This window comes from Nansenia antarctica (genome assembly GCF_963989245.1).
Source record: "Nansenia antarctica genome assembly, chromosome: 5".
NCBI classification, from domain to species: Eukaryota; Metazoa; Chordata; class Actinopteri; order Argentiniformes; family Microstomatidae; genus Nansenia; species Nansenia antarctica.
In genome coordinates, this window is record NC_137690.1 from 23,668,371 (window position 1) to 23,680,816 (window position 12,446).

At 41.2% G+C, this 12,446-nt stretch overlaps 1 protein-coding gene across 1 annotated transcript; it reads left to right on the plus strand.

Moving 5' to 3' along the window:
• Nucleotides 1-1,136: 1,136 nt before the first annotated feature.
• Nucleotides 1,137-11,416, plus strand: slc6a4b (solute carrier family 6 member 4b; the record flags this gene model as incomplete). The annotated part of the gene is made up of 13 exons (XM_080532710.1): nt 1,137-1,359; nt 2,345-2,479; nt 2,745-2,964; nt 3,233-3,371; nt 3,878-4,012; nt 4,641-4,744; nt 6,547-6,674; nt 6,827-6,939; nt 7,070-7,201; nt 10,423-10,522; nt 10,670-10,770; nt 10,940-11,107; nt 11,336-11,416. 13 exons carry the CDS (start codon nt 1,137-1,139, stop codon nt 11,414-11,416), a joined length of 1,779 nt encoding a protein of 592 aa, XP_080388836.1.
• Nucleotides 11,417-12,446: the final 1,030 nt, after the last annotated feature.

The window sequence follows — 12,446 nt, forward strand, 5'->3', positions numbered from 1 at the left end:
TTTGTGTGTTAGGAGAAGATACTTCTTAATGACCAGAAACTGCTATTTAGCTTTTAAGAAACAAGTTCATGATGGCATTGGATGCCTCTCGTCATCTCATTTTCACATCAATTTTCCAAACTAACCTCATTTGGTGCACTCTCCACTCATTGACCTGTGAGATTACTGCAGTCTGTATATTTAGTTAGCACTCTTTTTAAATCGGCCAGTGCTACAGTAATAGCGGTGGATTAAATTACAAAGACATTTTATTAAGTTTTCCTAACGAGCACAGTTATGCCACAGAGCCTCTACTCTGTGCAGCCTCTTCACCAAACAGCATTACCCCAGACTCAGGAAGCCAAGACGTCTCAAGACATTGTTAATATGAAGCTGTCAAAATCATGTAGTTGACTGAGACATGCCTTGAGATGTCTTGAGCAACTATAATAAAACATACATAAGATATGTGTAAATTATAGCCCAGTTAGAATCAACAGGTAGGCATGGGTCAAACACTCCCTCTCATTACAATTTGGTGATGTTTTAAATCATGACATAGGCCTATAGGGTTAAACCAGCCTAGTATGGATTAGCACTATGCAAAAAAGGTCAACAACTCTTTACAGAGGTTGTAATACATATACAAGCCTACACAAGTGAACTAAGTGTTAAAACGTTTTTCCCCTCTTCAATGGGCAGCTTCAATGGGCAGCTATGAAAGGCTATAATTGGATACTGACATTTTAAGATGGCCATTTTGTGATATCTAACAAAGCATTAAATCAATGAAGCTGCTTCAGTTTATTAAAGTCCACATAGGCCTACTATAATAGGCCTACTTGGCTATTAATTAGCCAGGTAATTAAATTAATTGGCTAGGTTTTTGCTATTAGAAAAAGAGAGGTCAGAGTGAGTATGAGTGGATTTTGTTGACATTAGTGTGCGAGTTTTAATTAGCCTCCACCACTGATTGACAACTCCATCAAGAAGCCAGTGCCTACAGTGCCACAGTGCCTCCCACTCCTCCCACTAGGACCTGTCAGTGTCATCGCCCTCAATACGACACTCCGGTCTGCCTCTCCAGCTTGACACATTTTTTTTCTAACTTACTTGCTTTACAGGGCAGGCCGACTTTGGATAGTTCATAGCCAACCATGCCCCGCCAAGACTCAGCGGCCCCGACGGGCAGCCTTAGCGCCCAGGGCCCATCAAACCCCGGGTACAATACCAACCCTGTGCCGGCACCAGTCATCACACAGACGGACTCAAGGGACAAATGGAGCAAAAAGATGGATTTTCTCTTATCTGTCATTGGTTTCGCAGTAGACTTGGGAAACGTATGGAGATTTCCCTATATTTGTTATCAGAACGGTGGCGGTAGGCTAAGACCTTTTTTGCACATTTAATTACTTGCATTCTTTTCTTACAGGCTATAGCCTGTGGCTTCAATGTGGTTGTATGTGTATGTGGTTGAATCTATCATTATTGTGTTTGAATTCTTTAGAATAGCCTAATATTGGAAGATAATGAATAGTTCTCTCTAAGAATAGTTAATGCGCGCACTGGGCTAAGGGAGCTGTCCATGGTGACGAGTGATTGGTGATTGCGCTCCACAAGTGCGACGGGTGGCTAGAGACCTCAACATGGATTTATTAGAAATGTTGCGCACTTTGACATAACATTTTTGTTTTACTAATAGGCCTAGTAGGCCTAGTAATGTAAACTATTTGACTATTGTATTACGCAGAGTAGACTGAATCGTGAAAAGACAGGTTATATTCTCTACAATGTAAAATGTACCTCTCAAATCTGAGATTCCACCAAGTATATTTTATAAGCTAGAAATTCAGTCATCTAGTCTATCGAGGACAATCGCTGATAAAGTACAAGTTACACTCAAAGTTAAGCTTGTTGGTGTTATTTCTTTACGAAATAGCCTAATCGTTGTTTCCTCTCATATTTTGTTGTAGGCCTATGCAATTTTAATTGAAGGCCTAGACTGAGATTTTATCAAGGCAATATTTGACTTGTTGCTCGTATTTGGTGCTCCATCTAGTATCTACAACTTGCGTCTCTAAAATATCTCTTGTCATTTGATATGTGACCTATATAGGAAACAAATTATTATACTGACGAAGTGTTCAAATGTCTACGGATACAGCCTGTAAAATGTCAAACGAGTTTCCCCATGTCACTGATGATGGTGGCTATGTTTACAATAATTTAAGTATTTTTATGTGTATAGGTGCTTAAATTTCCAGCTCACGCTTCTTCATCAGCACATAGTCATTTTATGATGAAATATGTAAGATGCTTGATCTTGATGCTAGTAATGAGATTTCTCCATCTACTGTATGTGCAGGGGCTTTCCTTATTCCCTACATTATAATGGCCATCTTTGGAGGGGTGCCACTCTTTTACATGGAGCTGGCACTGGGACAGTTCCACAGAACCGGTGCCATATCCATATGGAAGCACATCTGTCCCATCTTCAAAGGTATACCCCACACCCGGGTCATGATATTCACACCATGATCTTTATTTTCGCCTCATTAAGATCCTTGTTAAAAATTAAATATGTATTAATTTATGTGTAACCACGATGGAAAAAGATGTACAAAGTGGGTCAGTTGAAAGGTGAAGTATTACATTCACCTTTGCATAGCAGTTACATATATTTCATAATTTGATTGGTTTAAAGAGGCACATACAGTATCACTATGACTATGATTATCTGACTGACACCGCTGTCCATTGTTCAGGTATGGGGTTTGCCATTTGTATCATCGCCCTCTATGTGTCTTTCTACTACAACACCATCATCGCCTGGGCACTCTTCTACTTCTACTCCTCCTTCGCCAGCACCCTACCCTGGACCAACTGTGACAATGTCTGGAACACAGTCAACTGCACCAACTACTTTGGCAAAGACAATGTCACCTGGAACAATTACTCCAGGTCACCAGCAGAGGAATTTTACACGTAAGTGCATGTAAGTGACAGCACAGGGATATTGTGTATAGGCCTAATGATGCCCTTGAGTAGCCACAACAATGTTTTTACATCACCGTTGATTTTATGATTTCTGTTTCTGTTTCTGCATTACCATTGTCATGTACAGTATGTACTTGTCCGTGCTGAAACATGCTGTAACGTGTAGAAAACAGGCAGTTTATTGTAGACAGTTAGGCCATATTGACCTTTCAGGTAAAGAATGCAAATGTAAACCTTGTGTATTTTTTCACCACAGGAGGAATGTTCTGGAGATCCACAAGTCCCACGGGCTGCGTGATGTGGGGGGCGTACGCTGGCAGTTGATGCTCTGTCTCTTCCTCATCTTCACTATTGTTTATTTCAGTCTCTGGAAGGGAGTGAAAACATCAGGCAAGGTAGAGTCAGAATCAGAATCAAATTGTTTTTATTACGTCCAATGTACGGGTAAAGAGTAAGTCTTAGGTTCAGGTTCTTCAACATTGGCATTGCAGCAGAATACAACATCAACAATAATAGAATAAAGTAAAATAAGTAAGGTAAAAAAGTAGAATAATGTAATAAAGTGATGGTAGTTGTACTACAGCGGGACCAGTCGTACTGCAGTAGAACAGTAGTGCAAAATGCAGTGCAGGTTACAATGAGATGAAATGCAATATTATACAATATGCAATATAGTACAGATATGATACAGTACAGGAAATGTACACAGTACTGTGGAAACGGCATCAGTGTTTAAGACCATTTACAGGCACGTTGTTGTACATCATGTTCACCGTAGAGCAGAGGGCTGTGATTTCCATCTCCCTCCCTTTTTCTCTCTTGCTCTCCTTTCCTTACTCATTCTTTCCCCCTGTCTTTCACTCACTCTCACTTCCCCTCCTCTGTCTCTGTCCTGTTCCAGGTGGTGTGGGTGACGGCCACCTTGCCCTATGTGGTGCTGTTCATCTTGCTGATCCGTGGTGCCACTCTGCCAGGTGCATGGAGGGGTGTTGTCTTCTACCTCAAGCCCAAATGGGAAAAGCTCCTTGAAACCAGTGTGAGTTACAAGCACAGGCTATCCATAATTCACTATGGCACCAGAGCATTTATGGAGAAAAAACGAAGTTAATTATCTTGAGGACATTTTGCAGTATTGTCTGATATCATTTGATACTGTTTGAAGTAAGCAAAGGTTTGATAAACTTAAGACAGTCTATCCAATGTGCTTTACCCATGCTTTTTTCTCTCTTGTGGTCCCAAGCTGTTGCATTGGCTGAGTATGAGTGAACGGTTTGGTTCAAGGGAATATAGATGAGATGAGATGCATAAATAAGCCACAGCACAGGATAATGCAACGCATAATTGGTTCAGATTTGTTCCATTAACAAAGAGCCCCTCCCCCCTTCTCTCTCACTCACCCATACACACTCCTCCTTTACTGTCGAATACATGTTCCTCTTTAGATCTCTCTCTGAGTATAACTGTGTAGCAATTGGATGCACGACAACTGTCAGTAGGCGCAACAGGCCACATACATCTGTCACACAGATTGTCTTGCAGTAAACCAAAAATAAAATAAACACCTTGCACAAATGTAATATGATTTGCATGTTTGAGAGCCATATAACAGGGTAAATATGGAAGAAATATGGAAATATGACAGTTTGTTTCCATTTCCCCTGTAGGTGTGGGTTGATGCTGCTGCTCAGATATTCTTCTCTCTGGGTCCTGGATTTGGTGTGCTTCTTGCCCTCTCCAGCTACAACCCCTTCACAAATAATTGCTATCGGTAAGGTGGTCCCCCTCAGTACTCCATTCCGTATTATTAATACATACTCAGAGTTTATTCACCAACCAAAATATGTGAGTGCATATGATTAAGTAAACACATCAATCACCTTCAAACTACTAAATTGATTAAATCTATAGTGCAAATGCCCTAATATTCCGCTGACAATTAGAGGTACTGTAGAGGGACTGAGTTGTGGTTGGATCTCCAATGAGAATGTGTTTCCATTCTGAACTCTCTAGACACAGATTACGCCTAATCCTAGACTAAAAAGCATCTTCAATGAAGATCATCTATTGAAAATGTGATTTAATTTAGGACTAGGCTAAATCTGTGTCCGGGAAACTGCCCGTCTAGGGTCATGTCCTGCACACACCCACTCTTGAATCTCAGGCTAACTATAGCACACATTTTAAATTTCATTTAGCCTTGTGCTCTGTGGAGAGGGAGGAAACACCAATGTGTTGAATGGTAGAGCTAAAACGGATGTCACACAAAAACTCTTTGAGACAATGTAATTAGTGGAAGAGTAGTGAGTCCGGTAAGGTGAAGATGAATGGGTGACGTGGTCTCCTGAAGGACAAATTGAATTGTAAACTCCCTGTAAGACTGCTGCCATGTGCGGGGGTAATATAATTAGTAGAGCACAGTGGCACGTGAGGAAACAGTGGCACTGCCTCTCTGAGACATTAATAAATCACACAGAATGTGAATGAATTGGCTCCTGCTGATGAGAGGCTTTAGGTTATCTTAATGAAAGGCAAGTGAATGTCCTCTCACTGTTGGTTGCTCCCAAGCAAGATCTTTGAATAGATAGTTTTATCAATCTCAAGATTTCACTTGAACAGGAAACTTGAAACAGGTGCTAAACAAAACAGTCAGGTGACACGGTCTGGTGAAAAGGTCCTCATGTCAGCAATTCTCAAGTCGTGCAAATGACCCAAAAACTTAAGGGAATTTTTTTTCTTAAAAAAGTGTTGAAGAGCCCACTCAATATAATAAACAACCGTTTTAGGATCACTAAATACTTTGTGAATTGTCTGTCTCTACTTTGTCACTGTCTCGTCTGCCATAGGCTACCGGTTTAGTGATACATGGCTTGTAAACAAAAGCAAGGACTGTATGATCATCTAATTATGTGTAGTTATGTGTTTTTAGAATGTTCTATCAGCATGTTGTTATGTGCTAAACATGCAGTTAGTGGTAGCAAACATGTGTGTTTTGATTCAGAGCAATTTTCTCTGGTATTTGGTTTGAGGTGTACCAAAATCAAATAAGCATTTTCAACTACTTTCAGATTTCAATGTATGACACATCATTTGAAAGTGTACATTCGGCACTTTCATAATCTGTCAAATTGAAAACTGAAAAATGACCTTGCCCTACTTTTCCAACTTTTTCACCAGACCCTGTCACATATTACATTGAAAAGAAAATGATTGTCCTGCAGGACAATGTGCGAGACAATCATTTTCATTTCAATGCATTATACGTTTTGTTCAGCCCCTGTTTCAAGTTTGTATAGTCTGTCTCCTACAACAGCATGGATTATCCTCACCTCTCATAAAAGTCTCAGATTTTGAGTATTGTACAAAAGCCTGTCATAACCAGAGGTCAAACTAGCTTCCAATGGAAATGTAATAGATTTATGTTAGAAGTAATCAAAGAAATACAACCAACTTTGGAGATAGTTTCACCACTTACACAATCCCACATCAATGTCTGCTCCTAACAAGCAGCATGACTGAGTCTGCCATATATGAGATTTTTATCAGGGACCATTTTCTTCTCTCTCTTACCAGTGATGCCATAGTGACCAGTCTGGTGAACTGCCTGACCAGTTTTGTGTCAGGGTTTGTGATCTTCACTGTGCTGGGCTACATGGCAGAGATGAGACAGGTGGACGTGGAGGATGTAGCCAGAGATAAAGGTTAGTGGACAATCCTCATCTAGTTGAACATCTAGTTAAACATCTAGTTAAACATCTAGTTAAACATCTAGTTAAAGCACTTAGACACACTTCACTGATGGAACACTGGCATGCACCCCCTCATCCTTCCCTATTTCAAACCTCATTCCCAGGTCCAAGCCTACTCTTCATCACCTACCCAGAGGCCATCGCCAACATGATGGGTTCAACATTCTTTGCCATCATCTTCTTTGTGATGATGATCACTCTTGGCCTTGACAGCACGGTATTAGGGGGAAAAGTTATATATATATGTTTTATGTATCAGATTTTCTCTAAACAAATATCTTTGATGTTTAATGATTGTATGTAACCTCTGTGATGTAGTTCACTCTTCTTGTTGTGCTGTGTCTCAGTTTGGAGGGCTGGAGGCCATCATTACAGCAGTGTTGGATGAATACCCAGGGTGCCTGTCCCAGAGACGTGAGCTATTTGTACTGGGCTTGGTCATTGTCTGCTTTTTGGGCTCCCTCAGCACCCTTACTTATGTGAGTAACAAATATGATTTTCATGACTTTTAAAAAAATACTAATTATTTAACCTTTATTTTACCAGGTGAGACAATTAAGAACAAAATTATTATTTACAATGCCGGCCTGCCTCATAAGGGGAAAGGGGAGGAGGGCTGAAAGATAAAACATGTTAAAAACAAAGCACTTAAAACCACAATTAAATCGACAATTGAATGAGATGCCACAAAACAACAATAAGCATTAAACACATGCATGTAACACAAACAATACAACAAAAGCACTAACGGACATCAAGAATGGAATACAACAGTAAGCACAAAAAGCAGACAGGCAACACAAGACAATACAATACAACAAAATGCACTGGGACACAGCCAAGCAAACACAACAATACAGCAGTAAGCACTGATACACAGTCAGGAAAGACAATAATACAACAATAAGCGCTGGGACACGACCAATCAACACAGTGATACAACATAGACACTAAGACAGCCAGAAACAAACCAATACAACAATACACACTGAGACACAGTCAAGCAAACATAAATACGGTACAACAATAACCACTGAGACACAGCCACCAAATACAACAACAGCAATAAGCACTTACGAAACAGGCCAACAAACATTAGAAAACAGTATTAACATTAACACAGAAAAGCTTAAAAGCAGAGAATGAGCAGACATGAGCATATGGGGGCATAAAAACAAGTGCAGGTGGACAGAGGGGGTGTGTAAAGGGAATGAATACAAGTGCTGCCCTACAGAGAAGAGAAGCATGTGCAGGAATCAGTGAGGGTGTCTGAAATAGTGAGTCTGAAGGCAGAGAGGGAGATGAGTTTATCCAGTTTGAGGGTTTTTTGCAGAGCATTCCAGTCAGAGGGGGCAGCAAACTGGAATGATGCACGGCCAAGGGAAGTGGTGGATTTGGGAATTTTTAGTTGGATGTGGAGTGAGGATCGGGTGTTGCGAGTGACAGGCAGAGGGTGAAGCAGGAGACACAGACAGGGGGGTGATAGGTGGAGGAGGGTTTTATAGATGAGGGTGAGCCAGTGCAAGTGACGGCGGGTGTGAAGGGAGGGCCAGTTGACCAGGGAGTAAAGAGTGCAGTGGTGGGTACTGTAGGGGGCGTTAGTGGCGAACGAACCGGATGGCGGAGTGATACAGTGTGTCGAGCGTGGAGAGTGTAGCTTTGCATGCAGACCTGTAGATTGTGTCGCCGTAGTCGAGCATGGGGAGAATGGTCATTTGAATGAGGGTGCGTTTAGCGGATGAAGTGAAGGAGTGACGGTTTCTATAGAGAAAGCCATGTTTGGCCTTAATCTTGGTCTGTAGTTTTGAGATGTGGTTTGAGAAAGATAGTGAGCTGTCTAACCAAATTCCCAGGTATTTATACACCGTGACCTGCTCCAGGATAGCTCCCTCACAGGTGGTAATGATGGGGGCTGGGGGGGGTGTGGTGCCTTTACGGTTGAACCACATGACCTTGGTCTTGGAAGTGTTAAGGGACAGTTTGAGGTGGGTGTAGGCCTGTTGGATCTGGAGGAAGCTATCCTGGAGAGTTGTTAGTACAGAGTCAGGGGAGGGACCAGTGGCATAGAGAATAGTGTCGTCAGCATATAAGTGAATGAGTGAATTTCCAGCAGCCAGGGGGATATTGTTGCGGAGCTGACGAAACAAGAGGCTGGCGGATGCGGAGCTGGAGCGACGAGCGTTGCGCCAGGCAGCATTTTTTTGCTGTAGCAGCAGGGCCAGATCTCCTCTGAACCAGGGGCTGTGTCGGTTTTTTATCCTAAGTTTTTTTAAAGGGGCGTGTCTGTTTATCACGGTGCTGAAGAGGTCTTTAAATAGCAACCATGCATCATCTATGGTGGGGACTAGGCCTACTCTGTACCAACTCACATCTGCGAGATCATGTAGGAATGCTTGAACATCAAAATGTTTCAGGTTTCGCATCTCCCTGATGGTGACAGGCTGTTTGGCGGAGAGATTTTTACGAACACAAGCGATAAAACAGTGGTCGCTGATGTCGCTGCAAAACACTCCGGATTGGTACATGTGTGGGGCATTTGTAAAAATCACATCAATCAGGGTGGCCTTGTTTGGGATGTTGGGATCTTGAAAACACAAACCATAGCTTTTATTGAAAAACAACATTGGGCCTGAATCAAGACCCATTCAACAGCTGATGCTACACTAATCATTATACAGTGTCACTGCAGACAGTTGAATTGATATTTATAACAATGAAACTGATCAAACTATGATTTTCCTGTGGTATTGACAGTGTTGTGTTGACTTATATACTACACACATACTAGTTCAGTGACAACAGAATGATCAGTCATAAGTGACAGGTAAGTGTGTGACTACAAGGTTGTCTACATTAAGTGACACAGGCAGGGTCGAAGGTTTGTTCTCCAGTTCTCTCACTGTTTTCCAAAAGGCGTTGGGGTCTGAGCCACAAGCTGTGAACTTCTCCTTATAGTAGCCAGTTTTGGCTTGTCTCACAGCTTGTGTAGCCTTATTGCGGAGCTGACGAAACAAGAGGCTGGTGGATGCGGAGCTGGAGCGACGAGCGTTGCGCCAGGCAGCATTTTTTTGCTGTAGCAGCAGGGCCAGATCTCCTCTGAACCAGGGGCTGTGTCGGTTTTTTATCCAAATTTTTTTAAAGGGCTGTGTCTGTTTATCACGGTGCTGAAGAGGTCTTTAAATAGCAACCATGCATCATCTATGGTGGGGACTAGGCCTACTCTGTACCAACTCACATCTGCGAGATCATGTAGGAATGCTTGAACATCAAAATGTTTCAGGTTTCGCTTCTCCCTGATGGTGACAGGCTGTTTGGCGGAGAGATTTTTACGAACACAAGCGATAAAACAGTGGTCGCTGATGTCGCTGCAAAACACTCCGGATTGGTACATGTGGTTGTAAAAATCACATCAATCAGGGTGGCCTTGTTTGGGATATTGGGATCTTGAAAACACAAACCATTGCTTTTATTGAAAAACAACATTGGGCCTGAATCAAGACCCATTCAACAGCTGATGCTACTCTAGTCATTATACAGTGTCACTGCAGACAGTTGCATAGATATTTATAACAATGAAACTGATCAAACTATGATTTTCCTGTGGTATTGACAGTGTTGTGTTGACTTATATACTACACACATACTAGTTCAGTGACAACAGAATGATCAGTCATAAGTGACGGGTAAGTGTCTTTGGCAGGGTGGGGCCTATGTGGTGAAGCTGCTGGAGGAATTTGGTGTGGGCTCCTCCATAATTGCTGTTGGCTTTCTTGAAGTTATTGCTGTTTCCTGGTTCTACGGTAAGTAATAGTTGGGTGATCTTACAACTTGTGGCTCCTATTGTTCCAGTAGTGTCATGTAACTCGTAAAATATATCAACAAGTGACAACAATATTATCACTGTTATCATATAAGTTAACAGTCTTTCGAAATTTGATTTATTTTAGGTATCGAGAGATTCAGCAACGATATTAAATCCATGTTAGGCTATTCTCCTGGATTATTCTGGAAGGTGTGCTGGGTGGCCATCAGTCCTGCATTTCTAGCGGTAAGGAGAACATGAAGGGTAACATATGTAGCTATATTGTAGAATAAACTTCTGGATCTAAAATTAACCATAAATGACATGTTCATACATCCATATGTGACAGTGCATGCATTATATGACCATGGCATGTGAGTCTTGATGTTGCAGTGTTTTTGGTCTCTTCTGTCAGTATATCATAGTGAGCTCTCTACTGAAGCCACCCCCCCTCACACTCTTTGACTACAAGTACCCAGACTGGAGCATCACAGTGGGCTACATCATCGGTGCCTCCTCCTTCATGTGGATCCCTATCTACATGGTCTACAAGCTGGTGTGGACCCCTGGATCACTCAAACAGGTCAGACCCCCAGGATCATAACATGTGTTATAGATACTTTATTACTATTGACCAAATAGACATTCAGTGCATGTTCGGTTTAAGTTACCAAAACAGCAGTTTGTCCTACTCTTAGGGCAGTAGTTCTTTCCTTCATCAAAGTGATGATTTTATCGTCCACCCACTTAAGTTGGTAACTTTTGATCTGTTGTTCCCTCACCACTGGCCCCTACACTTTGTTGTCCCCAGCGCCTAGCAGTGTGTCTGAGACCAGAGAGGACCTTGCCAGACATCCACACAGACTCCCTCAACATGACTCCTGTCCCATAGAACCGCCTACTTACTGTACAATGCCATGGATCCAGACAGGCACATTATGTCGCTACCAACTTGCTCCTGAACAAGAGCAAACTCAGCAAATACAGACCAATTTCATTGGGCTTTAGTTGAATCTTTACTTTCCCTCAATGGATAAAATAAACACAAAAGGTTGTGAGAGGGAATATGATATAAAGAGAAAAACATAGGGTACAGTATATTCAATTTTATGTGATTCTCATGTAGGCATCATCTGAAAGGGTCCTTGATATCCAGAAAGTAGCTACACATAGGGTTGTGAATTATAAATGTTGTCTTATCAGAAGACAGGCTTCTTCAGCTACAGAAAATCACACAAAGATTAGATGTTAGTTACTACTGTAGGTTGTAACTCTGGGTCAAGTTACAGTCAGTTCTAATAAGATATTATTCTCATTACTCTCTTTATTTCATTCTATGCCTAAGGCATCAAGAGTTAGAATTAAAAACATGACTTCTTTTATATGATTTCCACAGCAAGTTTAAAAGATTCAGTCACCATAATCTTTTCGGTGTGGTTGACAAATGGTTGATGTCTTACATTTTCCAATGGATCTTCTTAACCAAATGCAAGTGAAAGGTTTACCTCAAAAAATGCAGTTAGTAGATGAGACCAAAAACACTGCTAAAAAGTATTTCCTTTTCGGTTATACTTTATTATATAGTCGGCCATTACCTAGGATCTACTTAGAAGTTACAGTGCAATGTGAGATGATAAGATGAGATGATTACATAATAATAACCTAGTATTTAATGTGTCATTATTTTTCCTTCTGGATTCCATTCAACAGCCATACTACTACATATATAAAACTACTACATATAATTTGGTAATAAGTTCTTACCAATTATGTTGAATTATTCAAGGTACAAGGAACTCAGTGATTTCAGTGAATACCAGCAGAGATTTTAAAATAAAGTGTAGTATTATTTTCCCTCAAGTGTTTGTTGTTAAGATACACAACTTCCAGTGTTTTCAGCCTTAATCTGCCTATATATTATG